The 23347-nt window shown below is 39.1% G+C and overlaps 1 protein-coding gene across 4 annotated transcripts in view; it reads right to left on the bottom strand.

Annotated features, from left to right (window-relative positions):
* Nucleotides 1-23347, bottom strand: part of LOC128689246 (peroxisomal N(1)-acetyl-spermine/spermidine oxidase-like) — a 504316-nt gene that overhangs the window by 274845 nt on the left and 206124 nt on the right. For all 4 annotated transcript variants that reach the window (XM_070086437.1, XM_070086436.1, XM_070086438.1 and 1 more), the window contains exon 10: nt 10246-10355. In XM_070086437.1, the coding sequence (XP_069942538.1) occupies nt 10246-10355 (110 nt within the window). The remainder of the gene's footprint in view (nt 1-10245; nt 10356-23347) is intronic.

Genomic DNA, 23347 nt, shown 5'->3' with positions numbered 1-23347 from the left:
CTTGTTTACAAGTTTATTGTAAACAAAATGATGAAAATATTAGTGCGGTTATTGTGTTGAATACAATGGTACCGTATAGTACTATATGGTACAATGGTGCCATAGGGTGCAATGATACCATATGGTACAGTGGTACCATATGGTACAGTGGTACCATATGGTACAATGGCACCATATGATACAATGGTACCATATGGTAGAATATGATACAATGGCACCATTTGGTATAATGGTACCATATGACACAATGGTACCATATGGTGCAATGGTACCTTATGGTACCATGGTACCACATGGTGATGGTACCATATGGCACATTGTACCATATGGTACAATGATACCATACAGTTCATTGTACCATATGGTACTATATGGTACTGTTGAATTCAACACATTAAACACTAATACAGTGGACCCCCGCATAACGATGGCATCGCATAGCGATTTTTCCGCATAACGATTACTTTTATCGCAAAATTTTTGCCGCGCATACCGATTAAAAACCCGCATACCGATTTTCGTCCGAGACGCGTCCAATGTGCCCTCAGCCAGCCTCACATGTGCCGCTCCGTCCCATTGTTTACCAGCCAGCCTCCGCGGTAACATCCAAGCATACACTCGGAATATTTCGTATTATTACAGTATTTTCGGTGCTGTTTCTGGAAAATAAGTGACCATGGGCCCCAAGAAAGCTTCTAGTGCCAACCCTGTGGTAAAAAGGGTGAGAATTAGTATGGAAATTAAGAAAGATTTTGAAGGGTTTGGGGCTAACCCTGAGAAGCCTATGCCAGTTGTGGAATCCATTGTGCCTACTTCAAAGATTAAGGAAATGTGTGCAGAGTGGGTTGAACTGCAAACCTTTATAGATGAAAATCACCCTGACACAGCTGTTGCAAGCCGTGCTTGTGACTATTTCAATGACAATGTTATGGCCCATTTTAGGAAAGTCTTGAAGGAACGGGAGGTACAGAGCTCTATGGACAGATTTGTTGTGCGACAGAGGTCCAGTGACTCTCAAGCTGGTCCTAGTGGCATTAAAAGAAGAAGGGAAGTAACCCCAGAAAAGGACTTGCTACCTCAAGTCCTAATGGAAGGGGATTCCCCTTCTAAACAGTAAGAAGATAATGCTCTCCCCTCCTCCCATCCCATCAATCATCACCAGATCTTCAATAAAAGTAAGTGTCATGTAATTGTGCATGCCTTTTTCAGTTTGTGTGTATTAAAATTAACATTTCATGTGGTAAAAAAAATTTTTTTTCATACTTTTGGGCGTCTTGCACGGATTAATTTTATTTCCATTATTTCTTATGGGGAAAATTCATTCGCATAACGATTATTTCGCATAACGATGAGCCCTCTTGCACGGATTAAAATCGTTAACCGGGGGTCCACTGTATTTTCATCATCATTTCGTTTACAATAATTGTTTACAACAAAAGTATGCAAAAATGCTGTATATTAGTAATGTTGTATATCACAATGTATTATGAGAACAGATTATCCAACTTAGGAGGTGACATAAAAAAGACCTGGAAAACCATATCAGAAATACTAGGAACAAAAAGGATAACACGAAATAGCGAAATTGAATTAACAAAACCAGATGAACCCCAATTCCCATCTATTGAAACAGCAAACAGACTCAATGATTTTTTCTCCACTATAGGAAAAAACCTTGCCAATAAAATCCCAAGCTCAGATACCCGACCCAATGACTACCTCACTGGCAACTACCCGAACACACTGTTCCTAGCTCCAACTAACCCAACTGAAGTCTCCCTTATTATCAACAAACTAAAAAACAAGACAGGAGATTTAAATACCTTACCACCCATTATATACAAAAAAGTGTCACAGGTGCTATCACCAATCACTGCAACACTTTTTAAAAAATCCACTGAATCCTCTACCTTTCCTACAGTTCTCAAAATAGTGAGGGTCACCCCGATCCATAAAGGAGGAGACCACACAGACTTGAATAACTATAGGCCAATATCCAACTTACACCCTCTTTCTAAAATCTTAGAAAAACTAATCCATAAGTGTATCTATTCCTACCTCATCTCCCACAACATACTCAACCCCTGTCAATTTGGGTTCAGGCCTAATAAAAATACTAATGATGCTATTACCCACATGCTAGAACATATTTATACAGCAATAGAGAAAAAAGAAGTCCCACTGGGGATCTTCATTGACTTACGTAAAGCTTTTGATACAGTTGACCACGACTTGCTCCACATAAAATTGTCGCACTATGATATAAGAGGGCACTCCCTCAACTACCTAAAGTCATACCTCAGCAACAGAAGCCAATATGTGTACACAAATGGGGCAAACTCTTCCGCACAGCCAATTACAGTTGGTGTCCCACAGGGAAGTGTCCTAGGCCCTCTTCTCTTTCTCATATACATAAATGACCTACCAAATGCATCGCAACTACTCAAACCCACACTATTTGCAGATGACACTACATACATCTACTCTCACCCAAGCCCAGCCATGCTAGCCAATACTGTAAATACCGAATTACAGAAAATATCAACCTAGATGAGGACCAACAAACTTACTCTAAACACTGACAAAGCCTACTACATTCAGTTTGGTAAAAGAGCTGCAGAAGTGTCTCTTAACATAATGATAAATGGATCACCTATCACAAAACTCACAGATGGAAAATTCCTAGGAATCCACCTTGATAACAGACTCATATTTCAAACACATATACAACAAATTTCCCCCCAAAATTTCAAAGACCATAGGCATACTATCGAAGATACGGTACTATGTTACACAGTCAGCCCTCCTGGCCCTATATCACTCACTTATTTACCCCTATCTCACCTATGAAATTTGTGCATGGGGCTCAACAACAATAAACCATCTCAGACCACTAATCACCCAACAAAAGGCTGCAGTCAGAATGATAACAAATTCCCACTACAGACAGCACACTCCACCAATATTCAGAACTCTAAACCTACTCACAATACAAAACATCCATACTAATTACTGCACCTACTACATACATAGAACACTTAACTCTGACATAAACCCTTCCCTCAAATATCTCCTTATCAACCTCAACAGAACACATGGCCATAACACAAGACACAGATCACTCTTTGATGTTCCTCGTGTCCATCACACGCTATGCAAAAACTCAATGCACATAAATTATTATTATTATAATCAAAAAGAAGCGCTAAGCCACAAGGACTATACAGCTCAATGCACATAAAAGGCCCTAAAATCTGGAATTCATTACCTGTGAATATAAAAGAAACACTGTCTGTTTATAAATTCAAGTCTCTTCTCAAAAATAACTTACTCACCCACAACTAAATAAATGCTGAATAATTGTATCTCATAAATTGTATCTCATATATGTATCTTATTATTGTATCTCATAAATGTCAACCTGTGACCCAATCAAACTTTGTTATTATTTAACTTCATTACCTAACAGAATACTCCATTCTACTGATTACACAGCAACACAGTAAATGACCATATGACCTGTCTTTGTAATACTCATTTGTACTAAATTGTTATCTGTTTTACAATAATTTTTGTACCACTAAATATATCATTGCTTAGTTAATCTTAAATTAATTTTAAGCCTACCCATAATGCTCTGCATATAAGGGGCTTTGGCATGCTGCACTTTAAAAATTGTATTCCTTGTACTTCTCTGTATTATGTTCAAATTAAATAAATAAATACTGTTTGTACAGCAATGCATGCAACCATACGACCTGTTTTTGTAATACTCATTTGTGCTTGTTATCTGTTTACAATAATGTTTTACCACTGAATAATTCATTGCTTAGTTAATCTTAAGTTAATTTTAAGCCTGCCCGTAATGCTATGCATTCAAGTGGCTTTGGCATGCTGCATTTAACTGTATTCTTTTGTACTTCACTGTATCATGTTCAAATTAATAAATAAATATATAAATAAATAAATAAATAAATATATTTACAAATGTACAGCCACTCGACATGTTCCTTGAGGGATGACAAAGTGCTTTGTCTTGGAAACTGCCGAGTCACTAGTTAGCTTGCGTCATCACTCACTCAGTCTTGCCTGGTGCCTGGTGGCATCAACATCTGTAACTGACTATATGGTACATGGTATCATATGTTACAGGGTACCATATGGTAACATTGTACTATATGGTACAGGGTACCGTACAGTACAGGATACCATATGGTGCAGGGTACCATATGGTACAGATACAGGGATCCCTATGGAAATAAGTCACCCTGACTTTTTTGGATTATCCTAGGATTTTATACATATGCTGCTACGTATGATAATCTATGTAACTGTATGTATTTGTGTACACCTGAATAAACTTACTCAAGCACATGAGCATCGTAAGTTTATTTAGGTATACACAAATAAAGTTACATAGATTATCATACATAGCAGCATATGTTTAGAGAACCTAGGATAACCAAAAAAAGTCAAACAGACTTATTTCCATTAGGGTCCCTGTACTATATGGTACAATGAGCCATATGGTATAATGTACCATATGATACAATGTACTATATGGTACAGTGTACAATATGGTACCATTGTACTATATGATACCATTGTATGACATAGCACCATTGTACCATATGGTACCATTGTACCATACAGTACAATGGTACCATATGGTTCAAAACCATAGAATTCCTCTTCAGATCCACTTCCATCAGTCTTAGAACTGTAACTTGTGAAGAGGAGAGTCAGAATTCTCCAGGAGAGTGAGTGGGGAGTGAGAGCTTCCTTGCCACCAGGCATGATGAACAAAGCACTTTGGTGGCATTCCCACAATGCCATGCAGGCGTCCAGATTTTTTCTATAGTGCGCACACTGACCACCCAGACCCATTCTCTCAGATGTAGGCCTACCAGCCTTCTTGCGCTAAATTTGACGCTGGTAGAATTTTGGCGTAGATCTACAGTTTGGACCCTCAACATAAAGCTGTAGCTCTACGGCACGGACCCTGAAAGGGTTAAACACGAAAACCGAGAGTCCACTGTAAATGAAATATTCAATATAAAGAAATTTTTAGTAAATCAGACACCCTTTTCCCCTATTAGTCCCTTTTATCAGACCTTTCCTGTAGTATTAGTATTAAGTTTAAAGAACCAGAGTATCTTGCTAAATATGCTTTTCATTTTACAACAGTCTCAGGAATTTTTCTGCTAAGTGGACCATTTTGGACTGATTGAGCATTGTGCTGTTGGGGCAAAATCATTGGCAGAAAGAACCTTTTGTTATGTAGCTCCCAGACTGTATAACTGGAGTTACCAGTGTCTGTTAGAGTCAGGAATGTCCATGTTTTTAAGTCACAGTTGCAAGTATAGTGGTCCCTCGCTTTTTGTAGTTCTCGGCAATCATAGATTTTGGAAATCATAGGGGTATTTTCGTATAAACATGGGCTCGCTTTTTATAGGTTGACTCGCGAGTAGTAGTTCGTCCGGGATGCGTACCCACGGCGTGAGCCAGGGCGGCAGCCAGTCTGGCATTGTTTACCAGTGAGCGAAGGTCCCCTCACATGCTCCAGCGAAATATTTCATAATATTCCATTTATTTTAGTGCTTGCAAGTACTAAATAAGCTACCATGGCTCCAAAGAAAGCTCCTAGTGCCAAACCTGTGGTAAAGAAGGTGAGAAATACGATTGAATTTAAGAAAAACATCATTGAACAATATGAAAGTGGTACAAGTGCAGCCGAACTGGCCAGGACGTATAAGAAACCCTACACAATCTTATGTTCCATAGTGGCCAAGAAAAAGGAAAACAAGGACGCTGTTGTTGCAAAGGGAGTAACTATGCTGACAAAAATGAGATCACCAGTACTCGAAGAGGTTGAGAAGTTATTATTGGTGTGGATAAATGAGAAACAATTAGCAGGAGATACTCTAATGACTTCGATTATTTGTGAAAAGGCTAGGCAGTTGCACAACGATCTGGTAAAGAAATTGCCTGAAAATAGTGGTGATGTGAGTGAATTTAAGGCCAGCAAGGGCTGGTTTGAGAGATTTAAGAACCATACTGGCATACACAGAATGTAGGATTGCGGATGAGCAAGGAGGTTTCAGAGTGGGTAGGGGATGTGTAGATCAAGTGTTTACATTGAAGCATATATGTGAACAGTATTTAGATAAAGGTAGGGAAGTTTTTATTGCATTTATGGATTTAGAAAAGGCATATGATAGAGTGGATAGAGGAGCAATGTGGCAGATGTTGCAAGTATATGGAATAGGTGGTAAGTTATTAAATGCTGTAAAGAGTTTTTATGAAGATAGTGAGGCTCAGGTTAGGGTGTGTAGAAGAGAGGGAGACTATTTCCCGGTAAAAGTAGGTCTTAGACAGGGATGTGTAATGTCACCATGGTTGTTTAATATATTTATAGATGGGGTTGTTAAGGAAGTAAATGCTAGGGTGTTTGGGAGAGGGGTGGGATTAAATTATGGGGAATCAAATTCAAAATGGGAATTGACACAGTTACTTTTTGCTGATGATACTGTGCTTATGGGAGATTCTAAAGAAAAATTGCAAAGGTTAGTGGATGAGTTTGGGAATGTGTGTAAAGGTAGAAAGTTGAAAGTGAACATAGAAAAGAGTAAGGTGATGAGGGTGTCAAATGATTTAGATAAAGAAAAATTGGATATCAAATTGGGGAGGAGGAGTATGGAAGAAGTGAATGTTTTCAGATACTTGGGAGTTGACGTGTCGGCGGATGGATTTATGAAGGATGAGGTTAATCATAGAATTGATGAGGGAAAAAAGGTGAGTGGTGCGTTGAGGTATATGTGGAGTCAAAAAACGTTATCTATGGAGGCAAAGAAGGGAATGTATGAAAGTATAGTAGTACCAACACTCTTATATGGGTGTGAAGCTTGGGTGGTAAATGCAGCAGCGAGGAGACGGTTGGAGGCAGTGGAGATGTCCTGTTTAAGGGCAATGTGTGGTGTAAATATTATGCAGAAAATTCGGAGTGTGGAAATTAGGAGAAGGTGTGGAGTTAATAAAAGTATTAGTCAGAGGGCAGAAGAGGGGTTGTTGAGGTGGTTTGGTCATTTAGAGAGAATGGATCAAAGTAGAATGACATGGAAAGCATATAAATCTATAGGGGAAGGAAGGCGGGGTAGGGGTCGTCCTCGAAAGGGTTGGAGAGAGGGGGTAAAGGAGGTTTTGTGGGTAAGGGGCTTGGACTTCCAGCAAGCGTGCGTGAGCGTGTTAGATAGGAGTGAATGGAGACGAGTGGTACTTGGGACCTGACGATCTGTTGGAGTGTGAGCAGGGTGATATTTGGTGAAGGGATTCAGGGAAACCGGTTATTTTCATATAGTCGGACTTGAGTCCTGGAAATGGGAAGTACAATGCCTGCACTTTGAAGGAGGGGTTTGGGATATTGGCAGTTTGGAGGGATATGTTGTGTATCTTTATATGTGTATGCTTCTAGACTGTTGTATTCTGAGCACCTCTGCAAAAACAGTGATAATGTGCGAGTGTGGTGAAAGTGTTGAATGATGATGAAAGTATTTTCTTTTTGGGGATTTTCTTTCTTTTTTGGGTCACCCTGCCTCGGTGGGAGACGGCCGACTTGTTGAAAAAAAAAAAAAAAAAAAAACTGGCATACACAGTGTGGTAAAGCATGGTGAGGCTGCCAGCTCGGACCACAAGGCGGCTGAAAAATATGTGCATGAATTCAAGGAGTACATAGAGGCTGAAGGACTGAAACCTGAACAAGTGTTCAACTGTGACGAAACAGGCCTCTTTTGGAAGAAAATGCCAAAGAGGACCTTCATTACACAGGAGGAAAAGGCAATGCCAGGACACAAGCCTATGAAAGACAGGCTGATGCTAATGTTCTGTGCTAATGCAAGTGGGGATTTCAAAGTGAAGCCATTACTAGTGTACCATTCTGAAAATCCCACAGTGTTCAGGAAAAACAATGTTATGAAGAGTAAATTGTGTGTGTTTTGGAAATCTAATAGTAAGGCATGGGTCACGAGGGAAATTTTCATCGAGTGGTTCAATGAAGTGTTTGGCCCTAGTGTGAAGAATTACCTCCTGGAAAAGAAATTGGATCTCAAGTGCCTGCTAGTAATGGACAATACACCTGCTCATCCTCCAAACTTGGATGACCTAATTTTCGAGGAGTTTGGGCTCATCATAGTAAAGTTCTTGCCCCCGAATACCACTCCTCTCCTCCAGCCCATGGACCAGCAGGTCATTGCAAACTTTAAAAAACTCTACACCAAAGCAATGTTTCACAGGTGCTTGACTGTGACCACAGACACTCACTTGACCCTAAGGGAATTTTGGAGAGAACACTTCAGTATCCTCCATTGCATAACCCTTATAGGTATGGCTTGGGAGGAAGTGACTACCAGGACTTTGAACTCTGTCTGGAGAAAATTGTGGCCAGATTGTGTCGACAAGAGGGATTTTGAAGGGTTTGGGACTGACCCTGATGAGCCTATGTCTGTTGTAAAATCAATTGTGGCACTGGGGAGTTCCATGGGAGTTTGGAGTTTGGAGGATATGGAAGAATTGGTGAAAGACCACAACGAAGAGCTCACCACTGAGGAGCTGCAAGAGCTTCAGCAGGAACAGCAACAGATCGCAGCTTAGAATCTTGCTGCAGAGGAGGAGGAAGAGAGATGGAAGATAGCACCTTCTTCAGAAATTAAAGAGATTTTTGCTATGTGGGGTAAGATGGAAAGCTTTATGGAGAAACATCACCCTGACAAGGTTGTTGCAAGCCATGTTGGCAACATGTACAGTGACAAAGTCTTGGGCCATTTTAGGGAAGTGTTAAAGAGACACCAGAAACAGAGCTCTCTCCACAGTTATTTTGCGAGACAGGACTCCAGTGACTCTCAAGGTGGTCCTAGTGGCATTAAGAAACAGAGAAGAGAAGCAACCCCAGAAAAGCAATTGGTACCTGAGGTGTTGCTGGAAGGGGATTCCCCTTCCAAACTATAAACAATCCAATCTCTCTCCTCCTCCAGTCTCCCATACACTAAGAAGAATCTCCAATAAAGGTAAGTGTTATGCTGTTAATGTTTCATTCATCATTTCCCATTGTATTGTTTATGTACTACATGTATATTTCATGTAAAAAACTTTTTGTTTTAATACTTCTGAGTGTCAGGAACGAATTAATTGTATTTACATTATTTCTTATGGGGAAAATTGACTCGCAAATCGTAGATTTCATTAATAGTAGCAGCTCCAGGAACAGATTAACTACGAAAAACGAGGGACCACTGTACACATCTTTTCTCGAGTTTATCATCCTGACGATCATACTGTCACTACTGGATGTAAACTTTAGTATTCTTGTTTATCCTGGTTGTTTTACGTGTGTTTGGATGTGTGAGTGTTTGAATGTTTCAAGAGTACAGGCACTCAAGAATTGTATATTTTTTTTTTTTAACACACCGGTCGTCTCCCACTGAGGTAGGGTGACCCGAAAAAGAAGGAACACTTTCAGTGTCATTCACTCCATCACTGTCTTGCCAAAGGTGCGCTGATACTACTGTTCAAAACTGCAAATATTCCCACTCCTCCTTCAGAGTGAAGGCACTGTACTTCCCACCTCTTGATCAGCACGTACACATCATTTACTATAGCCTTTTTTGTCAAGGAATTTTAGTGGAGATTTAACAGAGCCATTTGAACTGTGATGTGTGTGAACTTCTTCCAGGACAGCTAGAGACTGAGTGAGGGTGAATGTGTTTCCTTAACTACATCACACAATTTCGTGAGAAACAACCCGGGTTTGAAAAAATATCCTTTAATGAAGGGGTGTATAGGCTGTTTAACCTGATGAATCAACTCATTGCTTACAGTAAACAAATGAATGAGAATTATTCAGAAAATGGAGAAGATTCAGTTCAACTTTACTCAACTGATAAAGGTTAAGGACAATGAATGATCAACTTGACTCACCTGATTCAGGTTAAGGACAATTATCAACTTAACTCACCTGATTCAGGTTAAGGACAATGAATGATTAACTTGCCTCACCTGATTCAGGTTAAGGACAATGAGTGATCAACTTGACTCACCTGATTCAGATTGAAGACAATGAATGATCAATTTGCCTCACTTGATTCAGGTTAAGAACAATGCATAAGTCAGTGGAGAAATTTTCTGCATTTTATTCACCTGACTTCACCCAGACATAGATAATAAACAGAAAAGACATAATTTCATCTAATTTACCTTTTCAAATGTTTGATAAGTGTGTCAGCCTCTCTCCAGCCAGTCTCCAAGGCACCGTGGACCGTCCCATAATAACAATTATGCGTGGCTTCACCAGCAAAACACACAAGCTGCAAAAAAATTAATGCTATCAATTTTATTATAAACCCACAATAATGCATTTAAAATATGATTAGTTTTTAAATTGATCAAAATTAGACACATGTGCAATTCTTGGGTATCTTTACTGAGGAAACGTTTCGCGACACACATCCACATCGACTCAAGGTTGAGGAACTGATTACCTCATTCTCCTCCTGTTCTTCAAGTTTCTCCTTTGCATGGACTGATGAAGCCACTGTGTGGCGAAACGTTTCCTCAATGAAGATACCCAAGAGTTGCACGTGTGTCTAATTTATCAACGTGTCGGTTCTCTGAACCATTCATCTACAATCCTGTCAGACACTGCAACTTCTTGGGATCTTAATACTTGGGAATTGTTCAATTGCCTAACCCTTGGGCACGACCTACTTCCACATTGAACAAATGTGACACCATGTACGTCTGCTGCACCTCTCCTGCCTACGGTATATAAGCGACTTCTCTGCACATATGCTGTATTTTATTCAAGATTGATGGACTAACCACATCGACTCAAGGTTGAGGGACTGATTACCTCATTCTCCTCCTGTTTTTCATGTTTCTCCTTTGTATGGACTGATGAAGCCACTGTGTGGCAAAATGTCTCCTCAATAAAGATACCCATGAGTTGCACTTGTGTCTAATTTATCAATGTGTCGGTTCTCTGAACCATTCATCTACAATAGTTTTTAAATTATCAGAGTAAAACTCTTTGTTGAAAAGAAATATGATACTGCATAGATAGGAAAACTTACATTGGCAGAAAAAAAAAATTCAAATATAGAAAAGTTTATAACATTTGAGCAAATCGCACTGTGAAAACATTAACTCTTTTTTTTACTCTATTACCAGCAACTTTCATCTGTAATAAGTTATTAGATTTCTTGATACAATATTTATCATTTTCCTTGTAATACATTACAGAGGACCCTCGGTTATTGGCCGCTCCGGATATCGGTCAACTCAGTTATCACCCGTTTTTTTTTTGGCCGAAACTTTATTCCGGTTATAGGCCATTATTTTGCTCATTGGCCATACTGGATGCGTCCACCCACCCGCCTGTCAGCCATTCGCACGTTCGAGAGTCAGTCTGGCTGTGTCTCTGGGTGAGTGAGGAAACTTCTGCTCATTCATCCAAACATTTCACTATAATCCATTGTTTTTGTGGTTATTGAGTGCAACTGCAAATAAGCAACCATGGGCCCAAAGAAAGTTCCTAGTAAAGTTCCTTTGGTAAAGAAAGTGAGAAACATGATGGAATTTAAGAAAGAAGTTGTTGAAAATTATGAGAGTGAAGGAGGAAGAGAGAGGGGAGAATGTGCCTTCTTCAGTGATTCTACGATACCTATGATACAAAAGCAGCAGGAGTCAATAAAGGCTATAGAGCCAGCCAGCGATAAAGTGCAGCATTAACAGTGCAGCAAGTTAAGTGATTAAGCGATAGAAAAAGGACACGAAACTGACTCCTCCTATGTTTTTGGAGGTATATAGGGCCACTGACAATATACACCAACCTGCGTATCTTCCACAACCCTAAACCAATCCCAGCATCTCCTCCAAGGTAAATGTAAATAGAGTGGACCCCCGCCTTACGAACACATCGCATTACGTTAAATCCGCCATACAAAGCATTTGAACGTAAAAATTTTGTCTCGCCTCACGATAAAAAACTCGCCTTATGTGATTCGTCCAGGACGCATCCCAAGTGTGGCCTCAGCTGCCCCGTGGGTGTCAGTGTTTACAAGCCAGCCAGTGGTCGCATCTAAGCATACATTCGGTACATTTCATATTATCACAGTGTTTTTAGTGCTTTTAACTGCAAAATAACTCACCATGGGCCCCAAGAAAGCTTCTAGTGCCAACCCAGTGGTAAAAAGGGTGAAAATTACTATGGAAATGAAGAAAGAGATAATTGCTAAGTACGAAAGTAGAGTGCATGTCTCGGAGCTGGCCAGGTTGTATACCAAACCCCAATCAACCAACGCTACTATCTTGGCCAACAAAACGGCAATCAAGGAAGCTGTTCTTGCAAAAGGTGCAAGTTTGTTTTCGAAACAGAGACCACAAGTGATAGAAGATATTGAGAGACTGTTATTGGTGTGGATAAATGAAAAACAGATAGCAGGAGACAGCATCTCTCAAGCGATCATATGTGAAAAGGCTAGGAAGTTGCATGACGATTTAATTAGAAAAATGCCTGCAACTAGTGATGATGTGAGTGAGAGATTTAAGAATTGTAGTAGCATACATAATGTGATAGGGCATGGTGAGGCTGCCAGTTCAGACCAAAAAGTGGCTGAAAAATATGGGAAGGAATTCAAGGAGTACATAGACAGTGAAGAATTGAAACCTGAACAAGTGTTTAATTGCGACAAAACAGGCCTGTTTTGGAAGAAAATGCCAAGCAGGACCTACATTACTCAGAAGGAAAAGGCACTCCCAGGACATAAGCCTATGAAAGACAGGCTTACTCTTTTGATGTGTGCTAATGCTAGTGGTGATTGCAAAGTGAAGCCTCTATTGGTGTATCACTCTGAAACTCCCAGAGTGTTCAGGCAAAACAATGTCCTCAAGGCTAATTTGTGTGTGCTGTGGAGGGCAAACAGTAAGGCATGGGTCACTAGGGACTTTTTCTATGACTGGTTACACCATGCATTTGCCCCCAATGTGAAAAATTACCTAATGGAAAAGAAATTGGACCTTAAGTGCCTCCTGGTATTAGACAATGCTCCTGGTCATCCTTCAAACTTGGCAGAGTGACTTTCTGGGGACATGAGCTTCATTAAGGTCAAGTTTTTGCCTCCTAATACCACTCCTCTCCTGCAACCCATGGACCAGCAGGTCATTTCAAACTTCAAAAAACTCTACACAAAAGCTATGTTTCAAAAGTGCTTTGAAGTGACCTCAGACACTCGATTGACTCTAAGAGAGTTTTGGAAAGATCACTTTAGTATCCTCAGTTGTGTAAACCTTATAGGTAAGGCTTGGGAGGGAGTGACTAAGAGGACCTTGAACTCTGCTTGGAAGAAACTGTGGCCACAATGTGTAGAAGAAAGGGATTTTGAAGGGTTTGGGGCTAACCCTGAGAAGTGTATGCCAGTTGTGGAATCCATTGTGGCATTGGGGAAGTCCTTGGGGTTGGAGGTTAGTGGGGAGGGGAGGACAATGAAGAACTAACCACTGATGAGCTGCAAGATCATCTTCAACAGCAAGAGGCCAGACCTGAGGAAACTGCTTCAGAGGAGGGGAGAGAGAAATTGAGGAAGTTGCCTACTTCAAAGATTAAGGAAATGTGTGCAAAGTGGGTTGAACTGCAAACCTTTACGGATGAAAATCACCCTGACACAGCTACTGCAAGCCGTGTTGGCAACCTGTACAATGACAATGTTATGGCCCATTTTAGGAGTCTTAAAGGAATGGGAGGTACAGAGCTCTATGGATAGATTTGTTGTGCAACAGAGGTCCAGTGACTCTCAAGCTGGTCCTAGTGGCATTAAAAGAAGAAGGGAAGTAACCCTGGAAAATGACTTGCTACCTCAAGTCCTAATGGCAGGGGATTCCCATTCTAAACAATAACTTCCACACTCTCCCCTCCTCCCATCCCATCAATCATCACTAGATCTTCAATAAAAGTAAGTGTCATGTATTCTATTCTTAGTAGAGTAGTAAGTGTGCATGTTTTCTTCAGTTTGTGTGTATTAAAATTAATATTTCATGTGGTAACTTTTTTTTTTCATACTTTGGGGTGTCAGGAATGGATTAATTTGATTTCCATTACTTCTTATGGGGAAAATTAATTCGGCTAACGATAATTTTGGCTTACGATGAGCTCTCAGGAATGGATTAACCCCTTCAGGGTCCAATGCCAAAATCTGAAGTGGTGCTCCAGTGTTCAAGAAATTTTGAAAAAAAAAAAATTATTTTTTCTTACAGAATTAAAGAGAATATTTTTGTGAACGTAATAAGACAAAAAACAAAAATTTCTGATCAGTACTTACCGAGATACAGCGGCGGGAAGTTGACCCAAAATGACCGGGTGGCGGCAACATCAGTGACTTCCGCAAAATCCCATTTTTTTTATTTTACGTTTTTTATACTTTTTTCTTTTCTTTTCTATTTTTTTCTTTTTCTAATAACAATTGTGGCCTGTGAGACCAGTATAATGTATATTGTATTAGTGTACACTCATTGTATTCCACACAATAACTGCACTAATTTGTTTATCATTATATTGCTTACAAAACTTGTTTACAAGTTTATTGTAAACAAAATGATGAAAATATTAGTGCGGTTATTGTGTTGAATACAATGGTACCATATGGTACAATGGTGCCATAGGGTGCAATTGTACCATATGGTACAATGGCACATGATACAATGGTACCATATGGTACAATATGGCACAATGGCACATGATACAATGGTACCATATGATGCAATGGTATCATATGATACAATGGTACCATATGGTACAATGGCACCATTTGGTACAATGGTACCATATGATACAATGGTACCATATGGTGCAATGGTACCTTATGGTACCATATGGTGTAATGGTACCATATGGTACCATATGATGCAATGGTACATTGTACCATACAGTACAATGATACCATATCATTCATTGTACCATATGGTACTTTTGTATTCAATACAATAAACACTCATATTTTCATTATTATTTTGTTTACAATATTTGTTTACAACAAAAATATGCAAAAATGTTGTATATTAGTAATGTTCTATTATATACAGTGGACGCTCGACTAACGCTATTAATCCGTTCCTGAGAGCTCATCGTTAGTCAGAATAATCGTTAGTCAAGTTAATTTTCCCCATAAGAAATAATGGAAATCAAATTAATCCGTGCAAGACACCCAAAAGTATTGAAAAAAAAAATTTTTAACACATGAAATATTAATTTTAATACACACAAACTGAAGAAGACATGCACAGTTACATGACACTTACCTTTATTGAAGATCTGGTGATGATTGATGGGATGGGAAGAGGGGAGTGTGTTGATGGTCTTAGTGTTTAGAAGGGGAATCCCCTTCCATTAGGACTTGAGGTGGCAAGTCCTTTTTTGGGGTTACTTCCCTTCTTCTTTTAACCCTTTCAGGGTCCAAGGCCCAAATCTGGAGTCACGCACCAGTGTCCAAGAATTTTCAAAAAAAAAAATTGTTATTTTTTCTTATGAAATCGTAGAGAATCTTTTTGTGAAGGTAATAAGACAAAAAGTACGAAATTTGGTGGAAAATTGACGAAATTATGCTCTCGCGAATTTTGATGTGTCAGCGATATTTACGAATCGGCGATTTTGCCGACTTTGACTCCCATTTTAGGCCAATTACATTATTCCAATCAACCAAATTCTTAGCTATTTCACTAGTATTACTTCTATTCTATCGATTGAGCACAAGAAATCGCCAAGTCAACTGTTTCAACTACAAAATAAAGTGATCGGAAATTGTTAATTTGGCCAATTTAACACAAAGTTCAAAATATTCCAATTTCAAAATGGGGTTCAGAATGAACAATGTAGGCATTCCTGGCACTAAACTAACATTTCCTCTGTTCATTAGTTATGTTTTGAGGCTTTACAAATAAATTCCATTTTGATTTTTTATTCACATAATGAATTTTTATTCACACCAAAAAATAGAAGATTTACTGTTATGCAATACTGTAATAATTGTATAAATATCATCACCATATTTGTGAATGTATATTAGACCCACCAGCTGATGTGTATTAGACGTGTGAGGTCGTTTGTTTACTCTTGAATATCGGCAAAAATTTAACATTTCTGCTACTTTGAGCTCAGTTTCAAGCCATTTCCAGTGCTAAAACCAATCAAAATCATCTCTATTTCTGTAATATGTCTTCCATTCTATCAAATGAGACCAAGAAATCGCAAATATAACTATAAAAAACATACGAAAAAACACTGCAAAGTTGCTGTTTTAATCGAAAAATCATGATTTCATTTTTTTTCTCTCATTATACACAGTGTGCTGCAGGATCTGTTTTATGTGGTGCACACATACCACATAGATGTATTCTCTCATATCTAGGCCCAAATGTACCACTCACAGTTTATCAGAGTGAGCTGAGCTCATGGCGTAGATCTACGGTTTGGACCCTGAACGTAAAGCCGTAGATCTACGGGACGGACCCTGAAAGGGTTAATGCCACTAGGACCAGCTTGAGAGTCACTGGACCTCTGTCGCACAACATATCTGCCCATAGAGGCCTGTACCTCCCGTTCCTTTATGACATTCCTAAAGTGTTTCACAACATTGTCAGTGTCACCATTAAACACTTGTTCAGGTTTCAGTCCTTCACTGTCTATGTACTCCTTGAATTCCTGCACATATTTTTCAGCTGCTTTTTGGTCCAAACTGGCAGCCTCACCATGCCTTATCACAGTATGCATGCCATTACGATTCTTAAATCTCTCAAACCAACCTTTGCTGGCCTTAAATTCACTCACATCACCACTAGTTGCTGGCATTTTTCTAATTAAATCGTCATGCAACTTCCTAGCCTTTTCACATATGATCGCTTGAGAGATGCTATCTCCTGCTATCTGTTTTTCGTTTATCCATACTAATAGCAGTCTCTCAACATCTTCTATCACTTGCGATCTCAGTTTCGAAAACATAGTTGCACCTTTGGCAAGAACAGCTTCCTTGATTGCCGTTTTCTTGGCCACAGTAGTAGCGATGGTTGATTGGGGTTTTGTGTACAGCCTGGCCAGCTCGGAGACATGCACTCCACTTTCATACTTAGCAATGATCTCTTTCTTCATATCCATAGTAATTCTCACCCTTTTTGCTGTAGGGTTGGCACTAGAAGCTTTCTTGGGGCCCATGGTGACTTATTTTGCAGGTGCAATCACTAAAAAGGCTGTGATAATATGAAATGTTCCGATTGTATGCTTGGAAGCGACCGCGGTGGCTGGCTGGTTTGTAAACACTGGCCAGAAGTGGACGCGTTTCAGACGGAACGAATAGTGTTGGTCGAGTTTTTTAGCACTAATCGAGGCAAAATTTTTGTGATAAAATGTATCGCTAGTCAGATTTATCGTTAGTCAATGCCATCGCTGGTCGAGGGTCCACTGTATTTACAAGTGTACAGGAACCTGACGTGTTCCTTGAGGTGGATGACAAAGCACTTTGTCTCGGAAACTGCGGAGTCAGTAGCTAGCTTGCTTCGCCACTCACTCAGTCTTGGCTGGTGTCTCATGCCACCAACACCTATTGACCATATGGTACACGGTATCATATGTTACAGGGTACCATATGGTACATTGTACTATATGGTATAGGGTACCATGCAGTACAGGATAACATATGGTGCAGGATAACATATGGTACAGGGTACCATATGGTACAGGGTTACCATATGGCACAGGGTACCATATGGTACAGTGTACCATATGGTACAGGGTACCATATGGTACAGGGTACCATACAGTACAGGACACCATATGGTACAGATAAAGGGATAACTATTGAAATAAGTCACCCTGACTTTTTTTGGGTTATCCTAAGATTTTATACGTATGCTGCTATGTATGATAATCTACGTAATTGTATTTCTGTACACCTGAATAAACTTACTGAAGTGCATGTGGCATCATAAGTAAGTTTATTTAGTTATACACAAATAAAGTTACATAGAATATCATACTTAGCAGCATATGTTTGGAGAACCAAGGATAACCCAAAAAAGTCAGACAGACTTATTTCCATTAGGGTCCCTGTACCCTGTACCATATGGTATAATGTACCATATGGTACAATGTACTATATGGTACATTGTACCATATGGTACCATTGTACCATATTCCATTGTACCATATGATACCATTGTATGACATGGCACCATTGTACCATATGGTACCATTGTACCATATGGCACAATGGTACCATATGGTTCAAAACTACAGAATTCGTCTTCAGCTCCACTTCCATCAGTCTTAGAACTGTAAGAGTCAGAATTTGCCCGGAGAGTGAGTGGGAAGTGATAGCTTCCTTGCCGCCAGGCACTATGAACCAAGCTACTTTGCCTGCGTTCCCACAATGAAATGTGGGCGTCCAGATTTTTTCTATGGTGTGCACACTGACCACCCAGACCCATTCTCTCAGATGTAGGCCTACCAGCCTTCTCGTGCTAAATTTGACGCCGCTAGAATTTTGGCGTAGATCTACAGTTTGGACCCTGAATGTAAAGCCGTAGATCTACGGGACGGACCCTGAAAGGGTTAATATCTTAAGGCAGGGGTCCACTGTATTTCTTATTTATAAAGTGTAAATATTTCCTATTTATAAATTACGTACAATAGACCGTCGTTTAACATGGTAGTTACATTCCTGAAAATGCCGTTTTAGTTAAAATCGTGTTAGACAAACAGAAGAACTTATGGGAAAAATAAGGTTACGTTCCTGGGAGCCCCAAAAAACCCAAACACCTTTTTTTTTAGACCTCCAGATCTTACAAAAATAAAAGTGAATATGAATTGTAGTTCATTGTCATGATGTATTATGTTGTTTTTACTGCTTAAGACTGCACATGCAACAAAAATAATAGTATTTCTTACCTCAAATTGTGGGTGCTGGTGTTTGTGGATGATTGTGGAGAGTGGAGAGTTATGCTGTGGCTCTACTGGGCTGAGGTCGATTTTCTTCATTAATTCTAAGACTTAAACACTTAAACCTTTCTTGTCACTTTCAATAACACTTTTATGCTTACTGGGTACCATGATTGCTTGGCAGATTTAAGATATGGCATGAAAAAGATATAAACTCCTAGCAGAGGATGGTACGTATCCCACGGCGATGCGCTCAAAATTTTTTCCCCTCCTGCGAATCCTGTTAAGTTAATTTTACTAAGTGTTATACAAATATGTGTTGCAATTCTTCAATCGTGCTATAACCAAAGTGTTCAAGACAAAACCATGTTAAATGATGGTCTACTGTACATTGTGTGAATAGTGGTGGTGGCCTCTGCTGCTGCTTCCACTAACAACAACTTACCAATGTCATAGCCAACTTCCAAGACCATAATGACCAACAACAGCTATCTGACGCTGTTGCAGTTAACAGCAAACATCTCCCACCCACAGTCACCCAAGAGACCTGCATGGAGACCACCCTACAGCTTATCAAGGACCACCTTTGCCTTAACATACGTAGTGATGACCTAAAGGATTGCAAACTGATGGGCTACCAAGCGGGTAAAAAACAGTGCTGTTAAAATTCCAAACTAGCCTACAAAGAAACAACCTACTAAAAACATCTATTTCTATGAAATCTGATGTTTACGTCAATGAGTGCCTTACCAAAACAAGACAAAACCTTCTTTATCGGGTAAGAAAATTACGCTATGCCCAAAAAATCCACCAGTGCTTTGTGAGGGACGAAAAAATCGCAGTTAGGAAACAGCCCACTGGGAAGAGATACTTCATCTCTACAGAACATGACCTTAAAACATTCCTAAGTGAGGCTGGACTAACAGAATCAGAGTAAAGTGCAGATAATACCCACAGTCCACCGTTAGTGTTATATTGTCATAAATTTGTGCCCCCATAAATTTCCAATACCCCAACTACTTTTGATTGTCATCGTTGTATTCAATGACCATTCTACCTCATAGTCTTGTGTTTAATATCTACAGAATCTATCTCCTTTTTTACATCTTACCACATCACTGTTCTATCTTATTTTATTTTAAACTAACCATAACTTGTCCTCAATTATTCTACCTCACTTTAAGAAATACTCTATTGCCCAATTTTATTCTAAAATCTCTATTATTGCCCAATTTTACTTTAAACTATATTGACCAAACTTATTGTAAACTTTTTTTATTGCCCATTTTGATTCTATGCTTTTTTAAACTAGTATTTTCAACTACAACTTTTATATTATCCCGTCTACCATCTTACTAGCATATTATAACCAAGTCATTGCCATTTTTATTTTTATTATTTTTTTTTTATTATTCTTTTGCTACCTTAACTTGTGTATTTTATCTTGTCAATTTAAATCTAGTTATACTCTAGTTCTTGTAAACAACTTATGTAAGACCTTAGTGCAATTACAATTGAGTCTTGTGCCTTTTTTATATTATTAGATTAAACTAAGTTGTACTATAACTCATTCTAGCTCAATACATAGTCAATACCAAATTCATTATATTAGACCTTAGAGCAATTACTAGTGAGAGTCTGGTGCTATTTTTAATTTATATTTTTATATTATTAGATTAAACCTAGTTGTACTATAGCTCATTCTAGCTCAATACATAGACTATACCAAAGTCATTATATTAGACCTTAGTGCAATTACAAGTGAGAGTCTTGTGCTATTTTTAATTTGTATTTTTATATTATTAGTTTATACCCAGCTGTACTTTAGCTCATTCCAGCACAACACATAGACAACATCAACTTCATCATGTGTATTAGTGACTATACTCTATATGACCAAAATGCTTTAGCTATATACTTGTCCAAACTTCCCACAACTACAGATATCAGTACTAGAACTCAACACACAACTCAGGATATAAATAACCATAATTTAAACAATATGAACACACTTCTCATACCAACAATAACTAAACCAACCAGGCTCACTGAGACAAGTGCAACCATAATAGACCACATATGGACCAATATACTAGCACCCCTTAAATCAGGGATAATCACAGATAGCACTACAGACCACTACCCTACCTTCCTCTTGACAAACATTAGTAAACCACCACTTGAATACGACAAAGTTTCATTTAGACTCCATGACGAGGCCTCAATAAGGAATTTCACAGCTGACCTATAGACTGTTGACTGGCCTACAGAATTCTCCAAGGCCAATGGTATTGATGACTGGACAGACATTTTTCTTAACAAATTACTTAGACTATACAACAAACATTGTCCTATAAAAACTAAACAGATCACAAACAAACGGCTTGGTTGCCCATGGCTAACCAGCACCATTCTGAAATCCATTGATAAGAAACACCAATATGAAAAGCAATATAGACAGGGCTTAATACACAAAGATGTTCTTAAACACTATTCATCAGTTCTCACCGAAGTAATAAAGAAAGCCAAACAACTGTACTACTCCAGTAGATTCACTGACACAAGAGGAGATATAAAAAAAACCTGGAAAACACTCTCTCAGATTCTAGGGACCCACAAACTGAAAAAAAACAAGAATACTGTACTAACTATACCTAATGAAACACCACTGCATCCCACTGACACAGCTAACAAGATAAACGACTTCTTCTCAACCATAGGATCTAATCTCGCCAATAAAATCCCATGTACCAATGCCCATGCTGGGGACTACCTAGATGGGAATTTCCCAAATTCCTTCTATCTTGCACCAACTGAGCCCACGGAAGTCACCGAGATTATAAAGTCACTTAAAAATAACTCAAGGAATCTGTCTCATGTCCCACCATTATTGTACAAGCGAGCGGCCCATGTCCTTTCGCATGCTATTTCATTACTTTTTAACAAGTCACTAGAAACTAGCACCTTCTTGAAACTACTCAAGACAGCAAGGGTTACACCAATACATAAAGGTGGTGACCCTACAGATTTAAACAACTATAGGCCAATACCAAACTTACCATTGCTATCCAAAATCTTTGAGAAACTCATGCACAGGAGACTATATTCATTTATAACGGCACAAAACATACTCAACCCCTGCCAATTTGGATTCAGGAAAAATAAAAGCACTAATGATGCAATTATAAAAATGCTAAATCTGCTTTACACAGCATTGGAAAATAAGTAATATCCACTAGGAATTTTTATTGACCTAAGAAAAGCTTTTGACACAGTAGACTATGGCATCCTACTCCACAAACTTGACCATTATGGTATAAGAGGACATGCGCTTGCATATTTCAAATCTTACCTTACTAATAGGTATCAGTATGTCACCATTAAAGACACAGCATCAACAACATGGCCACTTGATACTGGAGTTCTGCAGGGAAGTGTCCTTGGTCCCCTGCTCTTCCTCATATACATCAATGATCTTCCAAACGTATCCCAACACCTGAACCCCATTCTCTTTGCTGACAACACGACTTATGTCATCTCTTACCCTAATCTTGCTACCCTCAATGCCATTGTTAATGAGGAGCTGATCAAAATATCGACTTGGATGACAGCCAATAAACTTACGCTTAACACTGACAAAACCTACTATATTATGTTTGGTAGCAGAGCAGGAGTTGCGAAAATTAACATTAAGACTGACAACACTCTAATTGCCAGACATAATGAGAGCAAATTCCTTGGCCTATACCTCAACAACAACCTGAATTTCAGCACCCATATCCAACACATAACCAAAAAAGTATCCAAAACGGTTGGGATCCTCTCCAAGATACGATACTACGTGCCGCAAAATGCCCTTCTCACACTATACCACTCACTTATTTATCCATACCTCACCTATGCTATTTGTGCTTGGGGATCAACTGCAGCAACACACCTAAAGCCAATAATAACCCAACAAAAAGCCGAAGTAAGAATAATCACTAAATCCCATCCCTGGCAACACACCCCCCCACTCTTCATAGATCTAAACTTACTCCCTGTTCAGTACATCCACACTTACTACTGTGCAATCTACATCTACAGGACCTTAAATTCCAATATTAACCTTGACTAAAACGCTTTCTTGATAGTTGTGACAGAACCCACAGGCATAACACCAGACACAAACATCTCTATGACATTCCCCATGTCTGACTAAACCTTTACAAAAATTCAATGTATGTCAAAGGCCCTAAAATCTGGAACACCTTACCTGAAAACTCTAGAACTGCAGACACATTCATCACCTTCAAAACTACCATTAGAAAACATCTTATCTCCCTGATATACCCCATCAACTAATTACACGAATACCACCTGGTGGTTCACACTTACACT

This window comes from Cherax quadricarinatus, chromosome 18 (assembly GCF_038502225.1).
Source record: "Cherax quadricarinatus isolate ZL_2023a chromosome 18, ASM3850222v1, whole genome shotgun sequence".
In the NCBI taxonomy this organism is placed as follows: domain Eukaryota; kingdom Metazoa; phylum Arthropoda; class Malacostraca; order Decapoda; family Parastacidae; genus Cherax; species Cherax quadricarinatus.
The sequence above is the reverse complement of the archived record's forward strand: the minus strand, read 5'-3'. Positions and strand labels throughout refer to the sequence as shown.